The sequence below is a fragment of the Rhipicephalus sanguineus genome, chromosome 2, assembly GCF_013339695.2.
Source record: "Rhipicephalus sanguineus isolate Rsan-2018 chromosome 2, BIME_Rsan_1.4, whole genome shotgun sequence".
Lineage (NCBI taxonomy): Eukaryota > Metazoa > Arthropoda > Arachnida > Ixodida > Ixodidae > Rhipicephalus > Rhipicephalus sanguineus.
This window is the reverse complement of record NC_051177.1, coordinates 143,859,860-143,886,365: the sequence shown is the minus strand read 5'-3', so window position 1 is coordinate 143,886,365 and position 26,506 is coordinate 143,859,860. Positions and strand designations below refer to the sequence as shown.

The 26,506-nt window shown below is 48.9% G+C and overlaps 1 protein-coding gene and 15 non-coding genes across 16 annotated transcripts; all 16 read right to left on the bottom strand.

Annotated features, from left to right (window-relative positions):
• Window positions 1–1,031: 1,031 nt before the first annotated feature.
• Window positions 1,032–1,151, bottom strand: Trnal-caa (transfer RNA leucine (anticodon CAA)). The gene is made up of 2 exons: window positions 1,114–1,151; window positions 1,032–1,077 (listed from the first exon to the last, which is right to left on the bottom strand). It is a non-coding gene; the product is annotated as a tRNA-Leu (tRNA).
• A 65-nt stretch (window positions 1,152–1,216) lies between these two features.
• On the bottom strand, window positions 1,217–1,336 carry Trnal-caa (transfer RNA leucine (anticodon CAA)). The gene is made up of 2 exons: window positions 1,299–1,336; window positions 1,217–1,262 (listed from the first exon to the last, which is right to left on the bottom strand). It is a non-coding gene; the product is annotated as a tRNA-Leu (tRNA).
• A 63-nt stretch (window positions 1,337–1,399) lies between these two features.
• Window positions 1,400–1,519, bottom strand: Trnal-caa (transfer RNA leucine (anticodon CAA)). Its single transcript has 2 exons — window positions 1,482–1,519; window positions 1,400–1,445 (listed from the first exon to the last, which is right to left on the bottom strand). It is a non-coding gene; the product is annotated as a tRNA-Leu (tRNA).
• A 12,468-nt stretch (window positions 1,520–13,987) lies between these two features.
• Window positions 13,988–14,107, bottom strand: Trnal-caa (transfer RNA leucine (anticodon CAA)). Its single transcript has 2 exons — window positions 14,070–14,107; window positions 13,988–14,033 (listed from the first exon to the last, which is right to left on the bottom strand). It is a non-coding gene; the product is annotated as a tRNA-Leu (tRNA).
• A 65-nt stretch (window positions 14,108–14,172) lies between these two features.
• Window positions 14,173–14,292, bottom strand: Trnal-caa (transfer RNA leucine (anticodon CAA)). Its single transcript has 2 exons — window positions 14,255–14,292; window positions 14,173–14,218 (listed from the first exon to the last, which is right to left on the bottom strand). It is a non-coding gene; the product is annotated as a tRNA-Leu (tRNA).
• A 66-nt stretch (window positions 14,293–14,358) lies between these two features.
• Window positions 14,359–14,478, bottom strand: Trnal-caa (transfer RNA leucine (anticodon CAA)). Its single transcript has 2 exons — window positions 14,441–14,478; window positions 14,359–14,404 (listed from the first exon to the last, which is right to left on the bottom strand). It is a non-coding gene; the product is annotated as a tRNA-Leu (tRNA).
• A 65-nt stretch (window positions 14,479–14,543) lies between these two features.
• Trnal-caa (transfer RNA leucine (anticodon CAA)) lies at window positions 14,544–14,663 on the bottom strand. Its single transcript has 2 exons — window positions 14,626–14,663; window positions 14,544–14,589 (listed from the first exon to the last, which is right to left on the bottom strand). It is a non-coding gene; the product is annotated as a tRNA-Leu (tRNA).
• A 67-nt stretch (window positions 14,664–14,730) lies between these two features.
• On the bottom strand, window positions 14,731–14,850 carry Trnal-caa (transfer RNA leucine (anticodon CAA)). The gene is made up of 2 exons: window positions 14,813–14,850; window positions 14,731–14,776 (listed from the first exon to the last, which is right to left on the bottom strand). It is a non-coding gene; the product is annotated as a tRNA-Leu (tRNA).
• Window positions 14,851–14,915: 65 nt separating this feature from the next.
• Window positions 14,916–15,035, bottom strand: Trnal-caa (transfer RNA leucine (anticodon CAA)). The gene is made up of 2 exons: window positions 14,998–15,035; window positions 14,916–14,961 (listed from the first exon to the last, which is right to left on the bottom strand). It is a non-coding gene; the product is annotated as a tRNA-Leu (tRNA).
• A 66-nt stretch (window positions 15,036–15,101) lies between these two features.
• On the bottom strand, window positions 15,102–15,221 carry Trnal-caa (transfer RNA leucine (anticodon CAA)). The gene is made up of 2 exons: window positions 15,184–15,221; window positions 15,102–15,147 (listed from the first exon to the last, which is right to left on the bottom strand). It is a non-coding gene; the product is annotated as a tRNA-Leu (tRNA).
• Window positions 15,222–20,430: 5,209 nt separating this feature from the next.
• On the bottom strand, window positions 20,431–20,550 carry Trnal-caa (transfer RNA leucine (anticodon CAA)). Its single transcript has 2 exons — window positions 20,513–20,550; window positions 20,431–20,476 (listed from the first exon to the last, which is right to left on the bottom strand). It is a non-coding gene; the product is annotated as a tRNA-Leu (tRNA).
• Window positions 20,551–20,614: 64 nt separating this feature from the next.
• Trnal-caa (transfer RNA leucine (anticodon CAA)) lies at window positions 20,615–20,735 on the bottom strand. Its single transcript has 2 exons — window positions 20,698–20,735; window positions 20,615–20,660 (listed from the first exon to the last, which is right to left on the bottom strand). It is a non-coding gene; the product is annotated as a tRNA-Leu (tRNA).
• A 66-nt stretch (window positions 20,736–20,801) lies between these two features.
• Window positions 20,802–20,922, bottom strand: Trnal-caa (transfer RNA leucine (anticodon CAA)). The gene is made up of 2 exons: window positions 20,885–20,922; window positions 20,802–20,847 (listed from the first exon to the last, which is right to left on the bottom strand). It is a non-coding gene; the product is annotated as a tRNA-Leu (tRNA).
• Window positions 20,923–20,987: 65 nt separating this feature from the next.
• On the bottom strand, window positions 20,988–21,108 carry Trnal-caa (transfer RNA leucine (anticodon CAA)). Its single transcript has 2 exons — window positions 21,071–21,108; window positions 20,988–21,033 (listed from the first exon to the last, which is right to left on the bottom strand). It is a non-coding gene; the product is annotated as a tRNA-Leu (tRNA).
• A 3,608-nt stretch (window positions 21,109–24,716) lies between these two features.
• On the bottom strand, window positions 24,717–25,316 carry LOC119381934 (U1 small nuclear ribonucleoprotein C-like). Its single transcript, XM_037649683.1, has one exon. It carries the CDS (start codon window positions 25,314–25,316, stop codon window positions 24,717–24,719), a length of 600 nt encoding a protein of 199 aa, XP_037505611.1.
• An 877-nt stretch (window positions 25,317–26,193) lies between these two features.
• Trnal-caa (transfer RNA leucine (anticodon CAA)) lies at window positions 26,194–26,313 on the bottom strand. The gene is made up of 2 exons: window positions 26,276–26,313; window positions 26,194–26,239 (listed from the first exon to the last, which is right to left on the bottom strand). It is a non-coding gene; the product is annotated as a tRNA-Leu (tRNA).
• Window positions 26,314–26,506: the final 193 nt, after the last annotated feature.

Here is a 26,506-nt window from a genome sequence, read left to right as displayed (position 1 = left end):
CTGGCGGTGTAGTCAGATGCTGGAGAGCCTCCGGGTCCTTGGGTGTGTGTCCCGGCGCCGCACCTCCAGTAGTCACAGGGACCACTGGGCTTCCGACCCCTTTGGCGGCGTCCTCTGCCTCGGCCGCGTCCATTACGTGCTCAGCCATCGCCTCGTTCATCGCTGGCCCCGTTGCACTGGCGTAGGTTCTAACGCAGTCGGCTTCGACGTGTCCGAAGCGTTTGCAGCGTGAGCAACCTTGCACTCTCGGCGGACGTGTCCTGTGCAAGGCACAGGACACGTCCAGCAGCGATGCAGCGCAAGCATTGCATCGGCCGACCTGGCACAACCAGCAAGGCCAGTTCTCCTTCGATCCTGATGTGGTGCGGGAGGTCTTCGACCTTGACGCCGCTTTTCAGCTTCAGGACGGCTGTTCATGTGGTCAAACACTTGTCGGACATGCCCGGGACACGCCACCGATCACGGCTCACCTCCACCATCTTGTCGAAAGCCGAAAGCGCCGTCCGTACTTCTTCGTGGCTCACCCCGTGAAGCAGCCAGTGTATTCGCAGCCGCACCTGCTGGTCCTGTAGGTCGACGACGGCGCAGCGCCGCCCCTTCACCTGCAGCTCCTTCAAGGCGAGCAGGCGTTTCGTGGGATCGGCATCGTTGAATGTCACCGCCCACACGTGGCTAACCTGGTACGCACCGAGGCTTACCACATCCGGCAGGAGGCCCCTTGGCGTCAATGCGTCCCTGAAATCTTCAACCTTGTATGGGCTCGCTCGTACGTACATCACCGTGTAAAAACACGGTGTTGATAACAAGTCTTCCTTTTGGCAGTTGCGGCAAAATAAACGGGTACTCATTATCCCCGTTCCTGTTTCCGCGGCTAAGACTGGCCGCTATCACCGCTCCGCTGGAACCCATGACCCTGCGATCCGTTCAGCACGGCTGCCGGAAGCAGAATGATCGGCCATTCTGACATGGCTACCCCGTCGCAAGAAAAGGGGACACTGATTTCTGCATATAGTGAAGTAGAAAAAAAAACGTGTCAGAAGTGGGATTCGAACCCACGCCCACATACGTGGACCAGAAGCCTCGTTCAACCTCATCGTATGGGCAAGGCTTTCTCTTGAGTCTGGCGCCTTAGACCACTCCGCCATTCTGACAGGGCTACACCGTCGCAAGAAAGGGGACAATGATTTCTGCATATAGTGAAGTAGAAAAAAAAGCCTGTCAGAAGTGGGATTCGAACCCACGCCCACATACGTGGACCAGAAGCCTCGTTCAACCCGCATCGCTGGGCAAGGTTTTCCTTTGAGTCTGGCGCCTTAGACCGCTCGGCCATTCTGACATGGCTACCCCGTCGCAAGAAAAGGGGACACTGATTTCTGTATATAGTGAAGTAGAAAAAACGTGTCAGAAGTGGTATTCGAACCCACGCCCACATACGTGGACCAGAAGCCTCGTTCAACCCGCATCGCATGGGAAGGTATTCCCTTGAGTCTGGCGCCTTAGACCACTCGGCCATTCTGACATGGCTACCCCGTCGCATGAAAAGGGGACACTGATTTCTGCATATAGTGAAGCAGAAAAAAAAGGAACCATGAGGCGATGCGAAGCAGTGTTTCAGCATGTCGAGCCCGCGTTTCAGAGGGGGAGGGGAGAGAGGGAGAGAGAAAGAGGGTGGTCACGCCGCACACCGCCGGTTTATCCCCGCCAAAAGATGCTTCGCATCTGAAAAAAAGATGGCTGATCCCTCCGTCATAGGAATCGGTATAACACGAAAGTGAAACGTGTCGTCACAGAAGTAGTTGATTGTTTATAATGCCTTGGTATATGAGAGCTTGTACAGTATCTACTGTTGTTTGGCAGATATAGCATCGCTTGATGTGGACGCACTCACGTTGACGCCTAGTGGCACATCTCCATACCGACGACTAACGCCCATGAACATGATTTAACCCTTGTGGTAGCTCAGTTTCTTAGCGTATACGTGGACACCGCATATGGCGAATACCGCGCGAATATGGCATCAACAAGCACACAGTAAACACTGATACTCGATATGCACTCCTTCAAAGCGTCGTGAAACGCGAAGAGAAACGCTACGCGTGTCGTGTCTTCCATCTAGCCTGGCCGTTGATTCTTACAGGGCGAGCGTCGGAGAGCTATTTTTCGATACGGACGGATGCTATCAGCGAGGCTTGGACTAAAAGCCCAAGCCTCGCTCATAGCATCCGTCCATATCGAGCATCCGTCCTCATAGCATCCACCTCGCGGTGTGTTAAGGCGTTGACGAAATTACACTTTATTGGAAACACGGCGAATGGGAAGGTCGTAGCAACGGCGCGTCTTTTCTTTTTTTCTTTTTTATCGAGCCTGGTGGCACGCTTGTCATCACTCCATGCATTATAAAGGGGACGCTCATAGCATCTATCCATCCATCCATGAGCACTGAGAGGAATGTGTGAAAGGTAAAATACGCGTTCATGTAGCCTCCATTATGTGTCAGGCGGTCCAGATGGCCTTAGCGCGGAATTTTACGTGAGATTTCAAGAACTTCTCATTCCTTTCCTTGAGCCACTTTTCAAAGAAGCCTACGAACGTGGTGAACTTCCTCCTTCTTTCTATCAAGGACATACAACTTTCATCCCGAAAAGTACCGACAGTGAAGTATTAAATAGAGTAACTGGATATAGGCCGCCGATATCTTTATGTAACGTTGATTATAAGATATTTGCGAAAATACTCACGAACAGGTTGCAAACAGTAATTACTAAATGTGTAGATGCCCACCAAACATGTGGCATTCGAGGGCGCTCTATACAAACGAATATTCATATAGCACGGTCCGTCCTTGAGTGTATTGATGGTAGCATGAATCAGGTATACCTCTTCTTCAGATTGGCCTTGCTAAGGCTTTTGATAAGGTACGGCACGATTTTTTGTTCCGACTGCTAAGACATCTCCAGTTAGGAGATGTATTGTACAATGGAGTATCACTTTGTTATAAAAGATGCACCACGATATTAATTGTGAATCGCACGCTTTCAGGTATCAGAGGCAAATTCATCAGTACGTCAGGGGTGTCCGCTCTCGCCTTTGCTTTTTGCAATATATTTGGAACCGCTTTGTTTACGTGTGCTGTTTAATTCTGACATTAAAGGATATAGATATGAAGCCGAGGAGATTGAAATTCTAGCTTGCGCATGTGACATTGCCTTCTTTTGCGTGAATAAACCGAGTGTCCAGGAAGCAGTAAACACTATTATGTGTTTTTGTGAAATTTCCGGAGCTAGTATAAATTTCCATAAAAGCAGAGGATTCTGGCTGGGCATGTGGGCTCTAACTTCCTCGGTATTTGCAAATATTCATTGGGATGACACAACGATCCGTTATCTAGGTGTGCCTCTTGATAACTACCGTAATAGTGGTCCTCATTGGACGTCCGCGTTAACCACTTTCCATCGCAAGGTGTCAACTTGGCAAGGACGCGACCTTTCCGTTTTCGCGAAAGCTAAAACATGCAACATATTTCTTGCATCAAAGCTTATCTACATTTTACAGGTATTGCACTGCTCTCGAGTACATATTCAGGCATTTCACAGAATATTTGCCTGCTTTATCTGGAGTTCATCATGGGAAGCCATGAGAAAGGACAATCTTTTTCTTCCGCTTGAGAAGGGTGGGCTTAGTCTTGTGCATTTGTTTGTGCGACAACTGGTGCTGCTATTTTTTTACCTTAAGGATGTCTTCTGTCACCCGTTTCTTCTGGCTGTTATCCGGAACCGTCTTTCTCACCATCTCCCTTTTCATTTTGTCACAACAAGAGTGGCGGAAGAATCGCAATTATGGGGTTTCTTGAAAGAGATTGTCGACACTGTGCAGTTTTTGAAAGCCAGATTCACGTTAGAGTACTTTTACAACGTGGACAGAAAGAAGCCAACCGCCGCAGTTATAAACACCCTTTTCCCTGTATCTGTTTACCGACAGCAATATTTACCTAATTCTGGTCATGATGTATTCTGTCGTGTACGTAAAATATGTATATCGCCAGCTGTGAAAGTTTTTCTTTAAGATGCACACATCCACTTTACCCGTAAAGACATGACTTTGTGAAAAAGGGATATACGTGCCCTGGTCTGTAAATTGCAGGCTATGCAACGAGCCTGAAAGAATCGAGCATTGTTTTATTCATTGCCGTGATGCATTTCATTTCTGGGACATTCTGAAGAGAACCATCAGAAAAGAATTTCCAATTATATCGCATGGTGTGAGGTTCCTCTCGTTCAAAAAGAGCATCAACAATAATGCACCATATGATTTAATCATGCTGTTAGGTCTACATTCGCTATGCAGGAGCCGCATGATTGACAGACATGCTGAGCCACCTCGCTCGACAAGGTCTGTCTTTCGAGAACAGGCAGCTAACGAGCGTAGTGTTGCTGAGACCTTTGACCCGGTTCCGGAGTGGCTTGGACTTCTGGACGCTTGTGTCTGTTTAACGGACTTTTGAAGATTCCCTAGACTATGTGAAATTATGTGTTTTGTGCATATGTGCATGATAGTAATTCTAAAGCGATGAATTATTTTGTAATAGTTGGCGAGATTTGATGGCATTATTCCCATAAATGTAAACATTTCGACAGAAATCTGTCTGGCTGGCTGCTACCGCGGCCGAAGGATAGACCCCCGAGGGAACAACACCAGGGCGTAGTTTACAAGGTGCCTTGTTCGCAATGCCCAGCTATCTACAAAGGCCAGAGCAAGTGCTTCCCAGAAAGAATGCGCCAACATAAGAACGACGTCAGGAAGATGGAAATGCAACGCAGCGCTCTTGCAGAGCACTGTGAAAAGCCCATGAGACCGACTTCGACGGCGCTTCTGTTCTGGAAACAGAAAGGAATCTGGGAAGGAGGCTCTTGCCAGGGTTACCAGATGGTGCGAGCCTCAAACCGCCAAATTGGACTCCGAGGTAGCCCAAACATAGCCCAAAGCGAAAATTTGAAGTAGCCCAAAAATAGCCATAGTCAGCAAATGTATGCGTGAATCCATTGTATCGCGTAATTTTTTTTTTGCTATTCAATCCACAATGATTGAGCGATGGCTGCAGAATCTAGAAAAAAAGATTATTGCCACTTGATAACATACAAATGAATGCAATCACAAAGAAATATAGAAGCATATTTACAAAAAGTAGAAATAGGTAGGATTTACAAAAAGTAGAGATATACAAAAACTCATGAAATAGAGAATACGACAAAAGAGATGAAAGTGGAGAAGCGAAAGAACAATTTAGACATGATCACTTGATTTGGAGGCCGAGGCAGAGAACATCTAGGCCGAGGCGCCGAGGCACTGCTCGGCCCATACAAAACGGAGGAGTTGAAACGCGACAAAAATTCTTTTCCCGGTTTGAAATCTTTGCAGCAGCCAGCGTTCGTAGCTAGACCAAATTTTACGTGGAGCAGCGCTTCTAAGGTCTCGTTAGACATCCTGTTTCGAATGTCGGTTTTAGTAAGTGAGACCTGGCTGAACACTCGTTCAACAGCAGCGTTTGACACTGGTAGTGACAGCAAAGAGAGCGCCAGCTTAGACATCAGATGAAACATCGAGTTCCCGGCAACATTTTTTGCATTTTGTACGCTTACCCAGAATTCGGTTACGGAGTGGGTACCCTCTGCCAGATCGTCGACTCTGGTTTGGAGAAGGCGACACTCAGATTACATTGTTGAAATACATCTTGGCTTTACAAAAGTACTGAATGAACGATGCACGAAATCGAAATACTATTTCTTAATGCTGAGCAAGAGGGCCCCCTGCACGTGTTTCTTATTTTGTTTCACTGTGTGGTGGGGGGAAGGGGGGGGGGTTGCTTGCTCGGCATTTTACGGTAGTAGAAGTCAAGAAAGTCTAGAGAAAACGTGAGCCATCAACACGGTTTCAAACTGACGACACGTGAAGCCTAGAGTTACTGTATATGCTACCTTTAGGTAGCAGAGTTGCGCATAGGTCCGCCATCTTGCCCGCCGTGGCATCCACGCTAAGCAGGAAAGCCACCTCTCTGGAATGTAAGAGCCGACGCGGCTGCCGTTGTTGCTGCTGTCCTCTCGGCCCAGCGGCTCCGTATACTTTCTCGTTCGTTCATAACGTGTCGCTGGCGCAATGACTTTCGACTCGAAGAAAAAAAAAAGAATGGAAAGCTCGGAGAAACAATAATTTGAGATGGATTAAGTGGAGATGGAACACTATCGCAAGTAATAATTTGTTTTAAATGGCAATTAGAAAAAGTGCGACAGTCACGATTCTGGACCAACTAAATTCAGCCTAATTATTCGTTTCACGTAGTTTTTGATACAGCGCTTCAAAGGATTAAGTGAATAGCTCGAGAAAACAAGTGCTAAAATTATCACTGTGTTTACAAATAGCGCAAGCTAACGAGAATTTCGCGTACGCCTAGGTAGATGTGGCATATAATAAACACTTGGTCATGCTTCAAACTTTCATGCCGCACAGTGCTCGGAATGAATCATGCTGTTTCGATAGACCTGTAAGGTTCATATTCACACACGTCGCCTCCTTCACACAGTCACTCGCGCATACTTTTACCGTTTTGTCCCGCTCGATTTTTAGTCAACCTTTGACCAGTGAGAGAGAAGCGATATATATCCTGTTCGTTATCGCCGGCTCCTGACGTCTCATGCGCAGCAGCCACTTGAGACGGCGACGGACGACGGAGACAGATTTGCCACATGGAATCGAGAAGAAGGCCTTTTCGTGCTCTTGTCAGTTCGTGCAGTGGGGAGCGCAGCATCCTGTCATTGTCGCAACTTCGCAACACTGAGTCAGGGCGTTGCGCCGCGCAGACGTTCCCAAAAACGCACTGCAGAAGACACCACCACAACAACGACAAACAATCCGAACTCAGCTGGACCGTCCTTCGCTTCGCCGGACGGCTTGATTTGGCTTGATACAGCGATGGTGGCGCGGCGATCGCCAGCACCCGCGCGGCCGTGAAGTTGGCTTTCCCTAAAACGGATGCTTTTTGTGCACGTGAGCGCGCTGGGCGAATGGTGGCGCGAGCGGCGAGTTCTATCAGAGGCGCAACTCTGCTACCTAAAGGTAGCATATACAGTAACTCTAGTGAAGCCTTTTCTTGGGCTACGTCTGCAGGTACAGGGATCGTTCAACACAATGGAATGTTTTGATGGCGGGACCTATTAGCGGCATGCGCATGTAAGCCGGCCTTGGCGAACGATCACCACTTTCTTTGGCTTCTGCATGGGTGTACAAAAGCTGACCTCGCGCCTCGGTACTGCATTTTTGGGGGGTCACGCATGTTAACAACAGCTCATAGGTGCATTAGAGCTTCTATAGAGAGTTTTAGCATAGTTTTAGTGCCGGGGACCCCCAGACGCTCGCGTACGCACGCTCCTGCTTTCCTTTGTATTCCCCGCGGGTGCAGCTGCTAAGGGGTCCCCGGCACTTGTAAGGCTGGAGGTACAAACGAACGCAAGAGCGTGCGTGCGTAAGCCGTTTGGGGTCCCCGATACTAAAATTATCTACATTTTGTAGCTTTTTGGAATTCTTGCCTAGTCGATAGCAATGTAGCCCAAAAATAGCCACATAGCCAAGGAGAAAAATTGGACGCCAACTCGAACAAAAAGTAGCCCAATTTGGCTATTAATAGCCCAATCTGGTAACCCTGGCTCTTGCTCGAGTCGTGGCACATTCAAAACACGCCGGCAAATGTGAACCGGTCCCTGGGAACAATGCCCTCGGTTTACGTACACGGCCTCTGAAACGGGAAGGAAAGGGAAATCCGGAGCCGCGGTGGAAAAAGTCGGGGAGTAGCTTCCATGACCAAACCAGCCACCCCCTGTGGAAGGGGCCGAATCGGTCCCGAAACGTCGGGCTCTCTTAAACTTGGCTGGAGCCATATTAACCTCCTAAATTGTTCCACCCAGCCAGACAGATTTCTGTCGAAATGTTTACATTTAGGTCATTACGCATTGACTTCGGTCAGGAAGCGGCACTCCTCGCAAAGCGGTACGTGAGCGTAGCAAGAGGCATCACGACCTACCAGACTCATCTCGACTTCACGAAGACCTGCCGGGAGATGAACGTAGTGCCACGAAGCCTTCAGCTTAAACGCTTGGTGCACACGGCGGAGGGCCACAATATCATCAAAAAAGCAGAACAGCGCCTGCTAAACGCCCGAATCCATGAATGCCACAGCGTGATCAGGAAGAAGGAATTAGACCTGTTTTTCCTCCGACGGCAGCTTCAACATCGACTGCCCGACGTCTTTCCGTCTTTGGAGGAATTCGCTCGAAATGTAGCTTCAACAACAGCTCGGAAGCAGCAAGCGGCCCACAAAAGCAAGCTCACGACACTTCAAGGAGAAAAACCCCACCGCGGACATGACAACGATAATTTCGTCGTCAACCTGTCCTCCAGACAACTCTCCCCTACCGAGCATAGCGTGCTGGCCAAGGGACACAACTTCAACGTGAACACGGCGCATCCGTCACAACCAAGGATCATTGCGGCTACGGAGGAAGGCATAAGACGACTCGACAATGGCATTCGAGAAAATGTCCGTCTCAAGGCCATCGGTGTACTATCAAAAATAGGAAAGCGCCGTGAGCACAACATGTCGAGGGAGGAGAATAATGCGATCCGTTCACTCCGGAATGATGAGAACATTGTCATCCTCCCAGCCGACAAGGGCAACGCAATGGTCGTGCTCGATAGGGAGGCGTACAGCGACAAAGTGTGTGATCTCCTTCACAGCCCGGCCTATGAAACGCTATGAAACGCTATGAAAAGCGAGTGTATAAAAAACGGAAAGAATCAACCACTTCACGCAAATAGCCAGTGACGCTTCCTCCCGCCATATCTGTGGAAGTTACAAGAAATTGCGGCAGTGCTTTCCCCAATCTAACTTGAATCACTGTGCGCAGAAAATCGTTTGTCTGCTCACGCAAAAAAAGAAAACGAGACACAATTTGTCTGATAAAGAAATGTGACAGACCTAGCCCACCACTGCGGACGGAACGAAACAAATTGGTTCTGCTTGCCCTCTCCCAACTTGAAGCCCATATGAATACGGCAAAAACACGGTGCATTTTTTGCACATTTGAGCGACACATAGATAGGATTTGCAAGACGTACCACACTTTCGCCATTAAGAAAATATTACACACGGTAGCGCGTCCAAACATTGATAAATCGCGCCCCTGCCAAGCTTTTGTTTTTTCCCTCATTCTCTCTGCCTCGTCACACCAATACTGCTTACGTTGTAATTTGAAACCTCGGATGTTTTCATTGCGCATCACTGCTAAACAAAAGGGCTCGAGATATAGCGCGAAAAGCAATGGGCTTAGAGGACACCCTTGTCTGAGGGAAGACATCACTGAAAGCTTTGCGCTGAGAGACTTGTTAATTATAATCTGTGTAGTACATTGGTCATAGGCCATTCTCACGCCATCTAAAATTATTTTTCCAACATTCACGTACTCTAAAATAAGAAAAAGAACATCGTGGGACACGCGGTCGAAGGCTTTCGCCAGGTCAAGCTGCAACAAAGCAACGCGTCCAGCGAAAGCATCGCAACACTCCAGAACACTTCGTGCTACGTGTGTGTTTGTAGCAATCGTGCGACCTTTAATGCCGCAAGTTTGGTGCGGGCCGACTAGTTCAGTTACGACTGCTTGAAGTCTCTTTGCCAACACCTTCACGAATATCTTGTAATCGGTATTTGTAAGGCTGATTGGCCTGTTACCACCCACCGATAAGAGCGTCTTGTGGTCATCTGTTTTAGGTATTAAAACCATGTGCGCACTCCTGAAAGACGGCGGCACCCGTTGCTTTTCGTATGCCTCCGCGTATACGTGCTGCAATAATTTAGCAAGCCAAGGTGCAAATGCCTTGTAGAAAGCAGCTCCTAATCCATCGGGACCTGGCGACTTGCCTGCAGGAAGTTCTTCGATTGCGCGTTCTATTTCCCGCACGCTTATCGGTTCCTCCAGACTAGCTTTGACCTCATCATCGACACGTGGCATGAAATTTAAAAAATCACAGCATATCCACGGGGTGAATGATGATGAGTGGGGCGAAGCTACGGAGGGAATCATCTGTAAACCGTGAAACTCTTCCGTGAAATGCGCCCAGTACATAATATAAAGAGTGTGAAACATCGTGTATATATTAAACATCAAACTTTTATTGTACTGTTGGTTTACGTGGTCCCTTCATTATCACTTGTGATCGGTGAAATGCAAGGAAGAAGTCCGCTCCCGAGCGAAAGAGCGCCAAGAGCGACCGCATTCCCCGCTCGCCCTGTGCGAATTAAAGGCAAGGCTAGAGGGAAGACAGGACGCGCGTTCCACGACGCGAGGTCGGTAGCATGCCCAACGAAAGCCAACGGAACGCGATCGTGCAAGTGCTCCGGCTTCGCATCGCCTCATGGTTCCATTTAGCGTCCCAAAACCAAATATATTGCTCAAGGTGTGCCTTGCGTTTTTCGTAGAAATAATTTCTTTATCATGTACATTAAGACGAAAAGTTGAAAGCTCACTAGAGTGTATCGCCCGCAAAGTATGTCTTTTAGTGTGATTTAACTCTCGTACGGCAGGGTCCTCGCGCCGTTGCCGGTCCACCTCGCCCGTTGACGATCGGGCGAGGTGGCTACATACAACTACTACTACTACACTTTAAGAAAAACATCTGGCGTTCTTTCGTTCTGCTTTTACAAAACATCTGGCGTCTTTCGTTGGTTTATTTCATCAATCAACGGCGTTTTGAACAAAATTTTTATTGTTTAATCACGCACAGGAGAAATCTCACCAGGCACTACCTTGGAGGTAAACAATGGCTGCTAATGGGAATGAGAGACAGAAGAAGTCGGCTTTTAGCTAACACTTACACTTCTACTAACGTTTCCTACTGGAACATGCCAATGGCTGCTAATGGGGAATGAGAGACAGAAGAATTCGGCTTTTAGTTAACGCGCAGGCTGCGAATTTTTTATTGTTCAACAACGCACAGGAGAAATCTCCCACCGGCACCACCTTGGAGGTCAAAGCGTAAGACTTGTTACGGACTACTACGATGACGACGACTACGAGGGACGAACGGGTGCCGCCTTAAGGAGCTTCGCCCCTAAAACCGTGCTTCATATTCATCTCCCGCATAGATTGGGACCACGAACAATTGGCGGTAATGTTCTATGAAGGCCTGTTCTATCATATTCTTGTCAGAAGTAACACCATCACGATAAGTAATTTGTCCTATCTCATTTTTTCTCGCATACCGCTTTTCATCAGCAAGAGCGCGTTTGTTCGGCGTTCCATCAGCCCATAGTCTTTCCGCACGTGCCCTAATAACCGCTGCTCTATATTTTTCTCTGTCAATGGCTTCCATCTCGCTTTTTATTTTTCTAATTTCTTCGCGATACTTTCCCGGCTGCGCACTATCCATTGAAATAAGGAAATTGAGTTCCTTCTGGAGCTCGTTTTCTCTCATTTTTTCATTATAGCGTCTAGTGGTGCCTATCTCAATCGCAGCCATCTTCACGTGGACCTTAAAGTCTTCCCATGCTTCCGCGTAATGTAAAAACTTATTTCTTAACAAGTTTCTAACCTGGCTGGTAACATCATTCACAAACTTCTCATCGTCCAGGTGTTTTTCGTTAAACTTCCACATCGCCCAATCAAACCGCAGTTTTTTGGGCTTGGTACCCAGTGTAAACCATACTATGCTATGGTCGCTAAAAGACACCGGCTGTACAACATAGCTATCGCAAAAAGGCACTAGATCTAACGATATATAGGCTCTGTCAAGTCTTGCCTGGCTATCTCGCTGATAGTGCGTAAATCGCGGCTGCAATGTACTGGCCATAAGGCGACCTACATCTTCTAGGTTGTAATCGCTTATTAAAGTGTTTAAGAACACTGCACTCTTGTCACGAGCGGTAGTACGTTTAACGCGACCTTCTGCATAACACACACACAGTTAAAATCACCCAGAAAAATGATCTGTCTGTCGCATTGAAGGTACCGTTCGACATCCGTGAAGAAAACTTCCCTTTCGTTTATGTCATTTGGCGCATACAAACAGATAAGCTTCCACTGTGATCCGCTAAAATGAAAGTCGAGGACTATCAGTCTTCCGTTTTCGTTCACAGTGACGGCCTCTTCACTTATACCAATGCCTCTTCGAACCAAGACAGCGCAGCCACCAGACGTGCCGACAGCGTGACAGATGCATGCGTTGTAATATGTTTTAAAGGGCATGACCATTTTGTTTGTTTGCTCCTCACTTTCAACTTTCGTCTCTTGTATGGCGATAATATCAAGGTCCTTTTCAACGCATAGACGGCTCAGCTGGTACTGCCTCCGCCTTGCTGCGAGGCCGCGCACATTAATAGTAGCAACTCTAATTCCCCTCTCCAAATTCATTGCTAATACTTGAAAGAATTAAACACAACACATAACAGCACATAATCACACGTAGCACCGTTAACTCTACTCATAGTTATGTCAACAAGTGTTCATTACGGCCAGAGCAGCTGGTTTTTTAAACAAATGCAGTCCACAGCGTACCTTTCTCGAGGAGCCGCTGTCCACGCCATTCTTTCGGTTATGGTTAGCACTCGAGGGCGCGCCCGAGTGCTTTCGCAGGAACAAGTCTCTCAATCTACTTAGGTGCCATTTCCGCCGTTCTCTTGTCCGGCGGGATATTCGGCGAGGGCCGTATTGAGAACCGACGCATTCCCGCCGCCTTTTGCGGTGGTTCCTCGCTGTTCATTGCGCCGGTCTTCGTGCCGTCGTTCGTTGACTCCTCTCGCGTCCTCTTCCTTATCGAGCCTCCAGCCTTGGTTACGTCGATAGGTTCGCTGCCAGCTGATTCCGAGATGTCCGACGCTGTCTTCGTCGCTGTGTCCTTTTTTGGGGCGTCGATGGTCGAGTCCTTGTTCACATGTCTTGAAGGTCCTCCTGGCCCACGCGCTGCTCCGGCCGTTTGTCCCTGCGGTTTCGCCGATTCCGTCGCAGAGGCTTTCGCCTCCTTGACGCTTCCAGCTGAGGCTTCCTCAGCTTCCACTTCATCCATAAGAAGTTCAGCGTTTTCGTCTGCGGCCGTTGACACTGCCACGTTTGCGTACGTCCTCACGCACTGTGACTCTTCATGGCCGTGACGGCGACAACGTGTGCAGCGCGGGACGCGGCAGTCGCGCCGGATGTGTCCTGTGTTGCGGCACCGAAGGCAGAGTGGTGCTCTTCCAGGAATAACTACTAGGGCTTCCTCACCTGCTATGCGTAGCAGATGGGGTACGTCATCCGCCCCCAGGCCCTTCCTCGGCACCAGGGTGACCAGTCGAGTCGAAGAGCCTTTATCCTGAAGGCCGAGCACACGCCACTTTTCCCTCGCCACGTCGGTGACTCGGCCGTAGGGTGCCAGGGCTTCACGAATGTCTTCCTCCGGCATGGTATGCAGCATCCAATGTAGCCTCAGGTGCAGTGCTTGATTGCCGGGGTTAATGACGATGCACCGGCTGTCCTTCACATTCACTTCTTTCGCCCGTAACAATTCTTTCATTGCGTCACAGCTTTTGAACGTTACGGCCCAAACGTGACTCATTCGATACGCCCCCAGGTCAACCACGTCCGTCAGCAATTTCATGCTTGACAGCATATCACGGAAATGTTCCACCCTGTATGGCCTTGCACGTACATCGGCGTGTAAAAATAACGTATTAATAACGAGTCGCCCTGTCGGTAGTTGAGGCAGAAGTACCTGGTAATCCGGATCCTCGTTGGCAAAAAACCTTGAACCGCGGCCCTGCTGGGCCACTGAAGCCGCTCCTACGGAGCTCATGTCAGACACGTCCGCACCCTACGGTGGCCGGAAGTAGAAATCCGGCCATTCTGACACGGCGACCCCATCACAAGAAAAGGGGACACTGATTTCTGCATATAGTGAAGTAGAAAAAAAAGTGCGTCAGAAGTGGGATTCGAACCCACGCCCACATACGTGGACCAGAAGCCTCGTTCAGCCCTCATCGCTGGGCAAGGCTTTCCCTTGAGTCTGGCGCCTTAGACCACTCGACCATTCTGACACGGCGGCCCCATCACAAGAAAAGGGGACACTGATTTCTGCATATAGTGAAGTAGAAAAAAAGTTTGTCAGAAGTGGGATTCGGACCCACGCCCACATACGTGGACCAGAAGCCTCGTTCAACCCGCATCGCTGGGCAAGGTTTTCCCTTGAGTCTGGCGCCTTAGACCACTCGGCCATTCTGACACGGCGGCCCCAGCACAAGAAAAGGGGACACTGATTTCTGCATATAGTGAAGTAGAAAAAAAAGTGTGTCAGAAGTGGGATTCGAACCCACGCCCACATACGTGGACCAGAAGCCTCGTTCAGCCCTCATCGCTGGGCAAGGCTTTCCCTTGAGTCTGGCGCCTTAGACCACTCGACCATTCTGACACGGCGGCCCCATCACAAGAAAAGGGGACACTGATTTCTGCATATAGTGAAGTAGAAAAAAACTTTGTCAGAAGTGGGATTCGAACCCACGCCCACATACGTGGACCAGAAGCCTCGTTCAGCCCTCATCGCTGGGCAAGGTTTTCCCTTGAGTCTGGCGCCTTAGACCACTCGGCCATCCTGACACGGCGACCCCCATCACAAGAAAAGGGGACACTGATTTCTGCATATAGTGAAGTAGAAAAAAAAGTGTGTCAGAAGTGGGATTCGAACCCACGCCCACATACGTGGACCAGAAGCCTCGTTCAGCCCTCATCGCTGGGCAAGGCTTTCCCTTGAGTCTGGCGCCTTAGACCACTAGACCATTCTGACACGGCGGCCCCATCACAAGAAAAGGGGACACTGATTTCTGCATATAGTGAAGTAAAAAAAAAGTTTGTCAGAAGTGGGATTCGAACCCACGCCCACATACGTGGACCAGAAGCCTCGTTCAGCCCTCATCGCTGGGCAAGGCTTTCCCTTGAGTCTGGCGCCTTAGACCACTCGGCCATTCTGACACGGCGGCCCCATCACAAGAAAAGGGGACACTGATTTCTGCATATAGTGAAGTAGAAAAAAAAGTGTGTCAGAAGTGGGATTCGAACCCACGCCCACATACGTGGACCAGAAGCCTCGTTCAACCCGCATCGCTGGGCAAGGTTTTCCCTTGAGTCTGGCGCCTTAGACCACTCGGCCATTCTGACACGGCGACCCCAACGCAAGAAAAGGGGACACTGATTTCTGCATATAGTGAAGTAGAAAAAAGTGTGTCAGAAGTGGGATTCGAACCCACGCCCACATACGTGGACTAGAAGCCTCGTTCAACCCGCATCGCATGGACAAGGTTTTCCCTTGAGCCTGGCTCCTTAGACCACTCGGCCATTCTGACTTTTTTTTTTTCTTTATTGCCTTGACTCAAACAGTACATAAAAAATGAGGTGTACAACAATGCAAAAGGTCAGATCTCTAGCACTCGGCTAGATTGTTTATATTGAAAAGTACTTAGCTTTAACAAGTTCATCTAGAACTGTTATCCACTCTGGGGGATCACTTAGTGCCTTAAACACATCGCGCATATAGATTACTTCTTCCAAAAAGTAATGATTTGCCGGAAACACTTTCAAATGCGCATGTCTGACGTCCATTCTCGTACGCCAGACACTATGCATACACATAAGCATAAACATATCGCATGGCGCTTCATCACCTACCGCGCATGGCAGGTAGCGAATTCCGAAAGGGCTTAAAGGCAAGTCTTTTTTTAAAGTCCGTTCAAGCACATCCCAAAGGAAAATCGAGTCATGACAGTCCAGAAATATGTGGTCGATGGTTTCCGCTTTTCTGCAAATAAGACAGTCAACCGACCATGGAACAAAGAGGCCTTTGCTCTGCAACCATGGCTTTGTAGGGAGGGTTCCCGTGTGCAGTTGAAAAAAGAAAGATTTCATTGACGGTTTCACTGGCATTCGTTTTACCCGTTTGAGCACATCACGTTCAGGGCCCAAGTGGTATAATCCCCGATACATTGGAACCGGCAAAAAAACATCTAGTAGATCTCTATACAAACGTTTACGCGCTACAACTGCTAAGTACTGTAAGGAAAATCTTGCCTTAAGAATCTCCATTGAGGCTACAACTTCACGTAAGAAGGCAGACAATTTCGGTGTTCCCAAGGAATGCGTTGAAATCACGTAGTATTGCAATGAATCTCGTAATCGCACTTGGATTACCGAGCGAAGAAAAGGGTGACTCTGGTCCCGTAAGAAAAGAAATCTTGTTACAATCTGCTTGAAAAATAAATGAGATAACGCGAGACCACCGTTTTTAACCCGAAGAAAAAGATTGGATCGGCTCGTGCGCTCCCAAGCTGATCCCCAGATAAACACTGCAAAAACCCTGTGCAGCTTTTGAACTGATACTCTAGCCATGCTTAAAACGTGTAGCACATAATAGACTTTAGCGATCAGAAAGACGTTACAAACAGCTGCTCTTGCAAACATGGAAAAATTATGTCCACCCCACTTTTCTGTTTGCAGTTTTACTCTTTTTGCTTCGTCTGTCCAGTAGTCTTTACTTCCATTGTATTGATCGAGAGGCGCTCCTAAATAGTTTCCAGTGATTGTGCTGAAAGGTATACTGCCTACCATATCTGGAGTATGCTCCCAGTTTCCGTGCCAGAAGCAGAGACATTTTGTCCAGCTAATCATGCTTCCAGTTGCATTACAGAAATCTTTAGCATCTTCAATGATTCCTTGAACACTCTGCTCATCAGTGCAAAAGACAGCTACATCATCCGCATAAGCGAGTACTTTGACTTCACTATTGAAAAAAGTGTAGCCATGAATACTTGGATTCCCAAGAACTTTTAAACAAAAGGGTTCTAAATACAGATCAAAAAGGAGGGACGACAGACAGCATCCCTGTTTAACAGAGGCTTCAATTGCAATACATTCACTCAATTTTCTGTTTATCACTAACCGCGCTGTGCATTTGTCATATACCATTCTAACACCATCCAGAATTACTGATCCCACATTCACATGTTCCAGTATTAAAAACAGTATCTCGTGTATCACTCTATCAAAAGTCTTATTTAAGTCTAGTTGAATCATTGCACTTCGGCCTTCCATGGCATCACAACATTCGAGAACTGTTCTTGCTATGTGAATATTTGTAAAAATGGATCTGCCTTTAATTCCACAGGTTTGGTGAGGACCAACAAGGGACTTTATCACACTTTGTAAGCGGCGAGCTAAAACTTTCATGTAGACCTTGTAATCGGTGTTTGTTAAGCTTATCGGTCTATATGCTTCTACTGAACGCAGTTTCGATGGTTCTTGAGTTTTGGGAATCAGTATAACGTGAGATGTTCGAAAAGACGAAGGTGTAAGTTTCTTATCATAGCATTCAAGTATAACTCGATGCAGCGCTTCTGCCAATTCGCTTTTAAAAAACTTGTACGCCGCGGCTCCAAGACCATCTGGCCCAGGAGATTTTCCGGAGCTCAGTTCTTCTATGGCTTGCTCAACTTCTGAGACCGTTATCGGCCTTTCAAGTGATTGCCTTATTTCATCATCTAGTTTAGGCATAAGTGCCTAAAACACATTCCTAAATCTTTCGGTGTCACATGTTTTAAGGCTGAAAAGGTTTCTGTAGTATTCGGTGAAAGCAAGCTCTATTTGTTCAGTCTCGCGGGTAAGTGTTCAGTCTTTCGGGTCTGCTGTCCCGAAAACGAATTTCGCTAATTTCCTTCGACAAGGCATGTCTTTTCTCTTCACTGAGTGCTCGCTTAGTGGGCGTCTCACCCAACCAAAGCCGCTCACACCTAGCCCTTATCATCGCTCCGCGGTACCTTTCCGTATCTATCGCCTCAAGCTTCGCCTTTACTTCTTTTATTTCTTTCATGAACAAGCCAGGTTTGCTGCTTTCTGCATCGAGCATGTACTCTAGCGTGCTAAGCAGTTGCTTTTCTTGCTGCTTTTCTTTTTGCCTTAACACGCTCGCTCTTTCCAAGGCGGCGATCTTGAATTCGCATTTAAATTGTTCCCAAAGTCCAATGAAATTACTGGTTTGATTCGACAGCATATCCTCGATATACTTCTTTATCTTTTCAACAAAAATTTCATCCTCTAGTAATTTGCTATTGAATTTCCACAGCTCCCAGCTAAACCTCGACACCTTTTTCTTAGTTCCTAAGGTAACCATTACTGAATGATCAGTGAAACTAACATATTGTGTAGCATAATGGGAGCAGAGATGCACCAGGTTTAAAGGAACATATATTCTATCCAATCTAGCATGAGTGTTGCCTTGAAAGTGAGTGTATTTTGCTTTCTGGACATGTGCCAGCACTGAACCTATATCTTTGAGTTCATTTTTATCTGTCATTTCTCGTAACACATCCGCGCTCTTATCTCTCTGGTTGTGGGTGTTCGTTCTGTCTTCAGGTCTACAGACACAATTGAAATCCCCAAGTAAAAACACATTTCTTCCACATTCTAGTAAAGGGCGAATGCTATTAAAAAAACTCGCTCACTCACTCTATTCGGTGCATAAATGCAAACTACACGCACAGGATTTCCAAAAGTATTAATATCACAAACAATCAATGCGGCCGCTTTCACAAGATAACACTGACTCGACAATGCCAACGCTTTTGCGGATAAATATAGCACAGCCTCCAGACCTTCCAACTGCGTGACTTACACATACATTATATCTTTCACGAAATACTTGAATCATTCGATCAGTTAACTCTTCGCTTTCAATTTTGGTCTCCTGGACCGCTAACAAATCGATTTCATTTTCTAACATAATACGACTTAGTTGACACTGCCGCCTTCGCGCAGAAAGACCTCTTGTGTTGAGTGTTGCGATACGCAGGGGATTTGTAATGTTCATAGCCATCCTAGGTTGTGATTAACACAAAAGAAAATAAATTTACTCACGTCTGTATGTCGAGCAGTGCAACACAGGCTTATCGATGGTCACAGTGACACGTTTGATGATCATGATGATTCTAGTGCACCCCACGCATGTACTACACTTATCTGAGTGACAGAAAAGCAAAAGAAAAAAAAGGGGGGGAGGTGGGAAGAGCCCGCCGCTATGTAGCCGGCGGTATTGAAGTAGTCCGTCGGGCAACGTTCAGATTGGGCGCAGGTTTCAAAGACTGTCGTCGGGAGGCTGCAGTCTTTGTGGGAGGTTCCCCACTGCCCCCGGGCGCATAGTCGAAGATTTCCTCGCTCTCTTCTCGAATCCGCTTTCCAGGTCCGCTGGCTGCTGCATGTCACATCGGTGATTTTCGAGTTCTCTTCCCCGTCGGGCGATGAGACTTCTGGGGGGTTCTCGACGTGCTTTTCCTCATTCTGTGATGTTATTGGCTTCTCAGCCGTAGCGTCGGGTTCGGTGACTTTCTGCGGCTCCGATTTACTAACGTCTTCGCACGGAGTGTGCCAACCTAGCCAGTGCCGTCATTTTCCTTTCTTCGCTATGTCCTCGCGTGGCTTCTTCTGAATCAGCTGCATCCATCATGTGCTCGGACAATGCGTCTCCCCGGGCCGGGCCTGCTACGCTTGCATAGGAGCGCACGCACTGGGTCTCGTCGTGGCCGTAGCGACGACAGAGCCCGCAACGTGGAACACGGCACTCGCGACGTATGTGACCGATGCCGCGGTATCGGAGGCAGAGCGGGGCTCTGCCTAGGGACGTGAACGAGTGCGACATCTTCAGCGACTCGCAGCTGATGAGGCAAATCATCAACGGTAACGCCCACTTTCAGTTTCAAGGTTACTGAGCGTGTGGTTGACCCTTTATCCATGCAGCCTTTCACCTTCCATTTGTCTCGTGAAATTTCTGTCACCTTTCCGAAGGGTGCCAATGCCGTTCGCACGTCGTCGTCGGGCACACCATGCAGTAACCAGTAAAGCTTCAGTCGAACGCCTCGGTCACAAGGGTCAATGACCATGCAGCGCTCATCCTTGACAGCAATGGCCTCTGTTGCAAGCATCTTCTTTTTCCCTTCCTCGTCTTTAAACGTTACTGCTCACAGGTGATTCATCTGGTACGCCCCTAGGGCAATCACCTCGGGCAGGAGCGACATCTTGTCAAGGGCGTCTCGGAAATGTTCTACACGATAAGGCCGTGCCTTTAGGCAACCGTGCAAAAAAAACGGCAATCAAAACTGATTCACCTGTGGGCAGATGCGGCAAAACAACCTGATAATCTTCAGCTGGCTTTTCAACAGTCCTGATTCCGCGGCCTTGGGCCGCTGTAGCCGCTCCGAGGGAGCTCATCTTTACACGTCCGTTCACTGTATTGGCCGGAAGTGGAATCCCGGCCATTCTGACATGGTTACCCCGTTGCAAGAAAAGGGGACACTGATTTCTGCATATAGTGAAGTAGAAAAAAGTGTGTCAGAAGTGGGATTCGAACCCACGCCCACATACGTGGACCAGAAGCCTCGTTCAACCCGCATCGCTGGGCAAGGTTTTCCCTTGAGTCTGGCGCCTTAGACCACTCGGCCATTCTGACACGGCGACCCCATCGCAAGAAAAGGGGACACTGATTTCTGCATATAGTGAAGTAGAAAAAAGTGTGTCAGAAGTGGGATTCGAACCCACGCTCACATACGTGGACCAGAACCCTCGTTCAACCCGCATCGCATGGACAAGGTTTTCCCTTGAGTCTGGCGCCTTAGACCGCGCGGCCATTCTGACATGGCTACCCCGTCGCAAGAAAAGGGGACACTGATTTCTGCATATAGTGAAGTAGAAAAAAGAACGTGTCAGAAGTGGGATTCGAACCCACGCCCGCATACGTGGACCAGAAGCCTCGTTCAACCCGCATCGCATGGGCAAGGTTTTCCCTTGAGTCTGGCGCCTTAGACCACTCGGCCATTCTGACATGGTTACCCCGTTGCAAGAAAAGGGGACACTGATTTCTGCATATAGTGAAGTAGAAAAAAAGTGTGTCAGAAGTGGGATTCGAACCCACGCCCACATACGTGGACCAGAAGCCTCGTTCAACCCGCATCGCATGGACAAGGTTTTCCCTTGAGCCTGGCGCCTTAGACCACTCGGTCATTCTGACTTTTTTTTTCCTTTATTACCTGGCTTTGGTACAAAACACATGAAACAAACAACAATAGAATTAAAACCACCCGATGTACAAAGTACACGTGGTGACTGTGTAGTCAACCAGCATGGAGCTGGTATCGTCTAGTTAAAATTCGGGCAATGTCACCAGCGGCTGTAGTCTTGAGAGCCACTCGGGTGGTTCCGGTTCCACTTTATATCATTCTAATAACCAATGAATGCTCTCTCTAAAGTACGCTCGTGCAGGCCGCGCATCTTTGTCAAAGTGGTACCCAGCCATTCGCGATCTCCACAAAGAGTGGAGGCCCAGGAGCATAACTGCGTCAAACGGAACGCCGTCTTCATTCTTTACGCACAAGAACCGAATGCCATACGGGTGCAGTGGGAATTCTTTTTTGACTGTTCTCTGTAGTACGTCCCAAAAATAAACCTCCTCCCAACAATGTAAAAAAACATGGTCTATCGTTTCTGGCAATTTGCAAATCAAACAATGACTACCCCATGGCAAAAAGCAACCCCTTGTCTCCAAAAAGGCTTTAACAGGCAACGTTCCGGTATGAAGTTTAAAGAAAAAAGTCTTTGTTCCCGGCGGCACCTGCATTTTTTTTGCTCTCTTTAAAACATTGCTACCTGGGCCTCCACTGTACAAGGACCTGTACAACGGCACTGGGAAGACAATGTCGCACAAGGCAAAAATAAAGTTCTTTTCTTTTTACATTCCAAAGGTACTCTCTTGAAAATCTTACAGAAAGAAACCTGACACTAGACACTATTTCTTTATAGAAACCGCCAATCCCTCCCACACAATCTTCGGTAGTAACAACGTACTCAGGGAGACATCTACCAAGTAGCATTTGACTCAGTGTGCGCAGGAAGGGATTAGTAACGTCTCTAAAAACCAAAAAAAACGGCTAACAAGCTGCCGCAAAAAGAGGTGACCAAGTCCCAGCCCCCCATCTTTGACCCGTCGAAACAAGTTGGTACGGCTGCATCGCTCCCACTCAGATGCCCAGACAAATATGGCAAATATTCTGTGAAACTTCTGCACATTAGTCCGGGAGCAATGCAGCACCTGCATTACGTACCACAACTTGCTGATAAAAAACAAGTTACAAACAGTGGCTCTGGCAAAGATCGATAAGACGGCTCCTTTCCACTTGTCGGCTTTCTCCCGTATATCTTTCGCCTGACCTTTCCAATAATGATCGCTGTCGCGATAACCATCGAGCGGGACGCCCAAATACCTGCCCGGGGTCGTCACCCAAGGCACGTTAGCGAAGTGGTCAGGTTTGGTTGGCCACGATCCGTGCCAGAGCCCTAGGGACTTCGACCAGTTAACTCCGCTCCCTGTAGCTTGGCTGAAATCGCGCACGGTTTCGACAGCCTGTTCGATACTACGTTTGTCCCTTGAAAAAATAGCCACATCGTCCGCATATGCAAGCAGCTTAACTTGTGCTGCCTGTAACTCAAAACCATTGATTCTACGTTCATTGACAATTTTTGGGGGCACAAAGTTTCAATATACATGCAAAATAACAAAGGGCTGAGGGGCAACCCTGACGAAACCGAACGCTGCACACTAATGGGGGCCCCCAGACTCTTATTCACGATCAACTTCGTAGTGCAGTTTCGGTACGCCAGGGCCACTCCCTCGCAAATAACAGAACCAAGGTTAACATAATTTAACAGAGCAAACAAAATTCTATGGTCAACACAATCGAACGCCTTTTGAAAATCAATCTGTAAGATGGCAGCTCGCTCATCTGAATAATCACAGCATTCAAGTATGCTGCGCGCTATGTGAATATTGGTCACAATCGATCGCCCTTTGATACCGCACGTTTGATGAGGCCCAACGATGTCTTTAATCACAGTCTGTAGTCTTCTAGCCAGAACCTTCATATAGATTTTGTATTCTACATTAGTAAGGGCTATTGGTCTATACCCTGAAACAAATTTTAGCTTATCTGGATCTTCGGTTTTGGGTATAAGTACCGTGTGGGAAGACCGGTATGACGGTGGTAATGTATTAAACTTGTAAGCTTCATTAAATATGGCTGTGAGGATAGGGCTTACTTCATGCTTAAACTGTTTATAAAAAGCGGCGTGAATCCGTCAGGACCGGGTGATTTTCCAGGATTTAACTTGTCTATTGCTACTTCAACTTCGGCTGAGGTTATTGGCCTTTGCAACTCTCCTTCTTTCATCGTCCACGCGGGGCAAAACAGGCAGATACTCGTTTTTGAATTTTTCCAGGTCTACGTCGTGCGCGGCGAATAATGCCCGATAATGCTCATTGAAAGCCATTTTAATCTCCTCTGTATCGGTTGTTACCGACCCGCCCCATTCTATCTCGTGTATGTAGTTTCTTTCGGCACGTGCTTTTTCCAAGCATAGGGCGCGTTTCGATGGCATTTCACCCGCAGCCGTATCCTCTGCCCTTGCCCTCACAAGCGCGCCCCGATACCGTTCTTCGTCCAGTTGCTCTAAGTTGTTTACTTTTCTGATGTCTTCTATCCATTTTCCAGGGCTCGGCATTCCTGCTCGAGTAGCTTATCAAGCAGCAGTTTTAATTCCTTCTCTTTCCTTTTCTCTTCGTGCCGAATACACGTAGCCCTTTCAATTGCTTTCAAGTTAAAGATTCTTTACGTAGTTCCCACTGCTGCCAAATACAAGGTTTTCACTAGGGTCTAATTTGGAGAATTCGATCATTTACCAGTTAAATTAAACTCCTCGTCCTGCAATAGTTTACTATTTAATTTCCATGTTCCCACGAAAAGAGGTGGTTCGCTTGGTGATTCCGATAGGAGCACTGTACTATAAGCAGTGGTGCGAAAACGACACCGGGACTACATCGTAACCGGTACAATGCGGAAGGATGTCCACAGATACGTAAACGCGGTCGAGTCTTGCGTGGCTAGGGCCTTCGAAACGCGTAAAGTTACTGCCCTCGTACCTTGAATACATTCTGCCACATCCTCGAGGTCCCAGCTTTCGACAATACGCGTCAATATATCCGTGCTCTTATCCCTGAAACCCCGAGTTCTCGTTTTGTCGTGCGCACTAAGGACACAGTTAAAGTCGCCCAACACTATTAACTGCCTTCCTGCACTGAGCCGTTGTGTCAAGGCTGTGAAAAAACACGGCCCTTTCTTCGACCTTGTTTGGGCGCGTACACACACACCGACACGCCACACGGTGTTTGTTCAGAGAAAAAAAATCAAATACTTGCGCATCGGCCGATCCAACACTCGAAAAAATGGGCGTTCATCTCATCTGAGCCCCGGCAACTTCTTAACCAAAATGTATGCAGCCGGCCGATGTGCCCACAGCGTGGCTGACTACAAGCAAAAAAGCGAGACGTGAAACGTTGCACCATGCTGCCCCCGGTCTCCTCTTTCGCCATCCACTTTAGTTTCCTGCACCGCTATAGTACGTCTATGTCACGTTCCGTTAAAAGTCGATAAAGCTGGCCCTGCTTTCTTTTCCCTGCCAGTCCTCTCACGTTTATGCTGGCAACTTTTAACGAACAAGCAGGAGCCATTTTAACGAGCGGAAAGGAGACCAGCAGCACTGTGCTCACCTCTCACGTCTAGCACGGGGCTAGACGGTGCCGTCGCCGGCATTGCCATCCGGCGCAATCGCTGGAGCTTGCCCGCCAGGCTCGGCGTTGCCGCCGCGCTTGTCGGATGAAACGTTCGGGCGCGGTCGCAGAGACGACCGCCGTACTTGGGCTGTCTTGGCAGGGGGCTCCTCGACGCCAGGGGCAGCCGGTTGGCTGCCGTCGTTGCTGGCCTGGGGGTGGGGGCGCTTTGACGCCGCGACGGCATTGGTAGGCATGGGGACGCCACTCTTTTCTGGCGGTGGCTCCTTGGAGGTCTTAACGTCGCCGACCTTGGCAGCTGGGTCACTGTCCGTCGCTGTCCCAGGCGTCTCGGTTGACGCAGCCGAGTCAACCGCCGCTCTTTGCAGCGCTGGGACGACACCTTCCCCGGTGCCTCCTCCTGACGAAGCTGCAGGCAGGACCTGTGTCAGCGGATCGTTCCCCGGTGACCCTGACGAGTCACCTACAGCTTGTAGGCCCCCCGGCACAACCCCTTTCGGGGCGTCACCGCCGGTAAGCGCCGCCGTGTCCGGTGGCCCCGTCTGTCTCCTCGCGTCCTCCGTGCCCCTCGCCGCCTCTTCAGCCTCGGCGACGTCCATCAGATGCTCGTGGTCATCCGCCTTTGGCAGCCCGGTCGCCGACGCGTACGTACGGACGCAGTCCGCGTCCGCGTGTCCATAGCGCCGGCACTTTGAACACCGAGGCACCCTGCAGTCACGGCGTACGTGCCCCGTCCATGGCAGCGCAGGCACTGCATTGCCGCCCGGGAACCACCACGAGGGCCAACTCCGGCGACACGAACCTGGTGGGGCAGGTCGTCAACCTTGAGACCGGGCTTCAATTTGAGTAGCACGCTCCTCGTGGTTGAGCCCTTTTCTCGCATGCCTTGGACACGCCAACGCTCGCGCGTCACTTCGGTTACGTTCCCGAACGCCGCGAAAGCTGTCCGAATGTCTTCGTCCAGTACGCCGTACAGCAGCCAATGCAGGCGAAGTTTGACCTGCTGGTCTTCGGGGTCGAAAATGACACACCGACGCCCTTTCACCTTCAGCTCCTTCATGGCGCGAGTTTCTTTGTGGCTTCGCCGGTGTTCAGGGTGACCGCCCAGACATGGTTAATCTGGTAAGCACCCACTGCCAGCACGTCGGGTAGAACACCAGCAGTTGCAAGGGCTTCTCGGAAATCTTCGACCCGGTCAGGCCTCTCACGCACGTCTCCGTGCAAGAACAACGTGTTCTGAACGATAGGACCGGTAGGCAAAGTAGGCAGCACGATTTCGTAGTCCTTATCGTCTTCGGCGGTGATCCTGTTACCGCGGCCGGCACGGGCCGCTATCGCCGCTCCATCGGAGCCGTTCATTCTTCGTCCGTTCGCTTGCGCGGCCGGAAGTAGAATCGGGCCATTCTGACATGGCTAACTCGTCGCAAGAAAAGGGCACACTTATTTCTGCATATAGTGAAGCAGAAAAAAAAAACATGTCAGAAGTGGGATTCGAACCCACGCTCACATGCGTGAGCCAGAAGCCTCGTTCAACCCGCATCGCTGGGCAAGGTTTCCCCTTGAGTCTGGCGCCTTAGACCGATCGGCCATTCTGACATGGCTACCCCGTCGCAAGAAAGGGGGACACTGATTTCTGCATATAGTGAAGCAGAAAAAAATCACAGCATATCCACGGAGTGAATGATGATGAGTGGGCGAAGCTGCGGAGGTTCATCGGTAAACCGTGAATCTTCCGTGAATTCTGCCCAGTACATCATCACCGACGTGAGATCGGGCGCGTTTATACTAA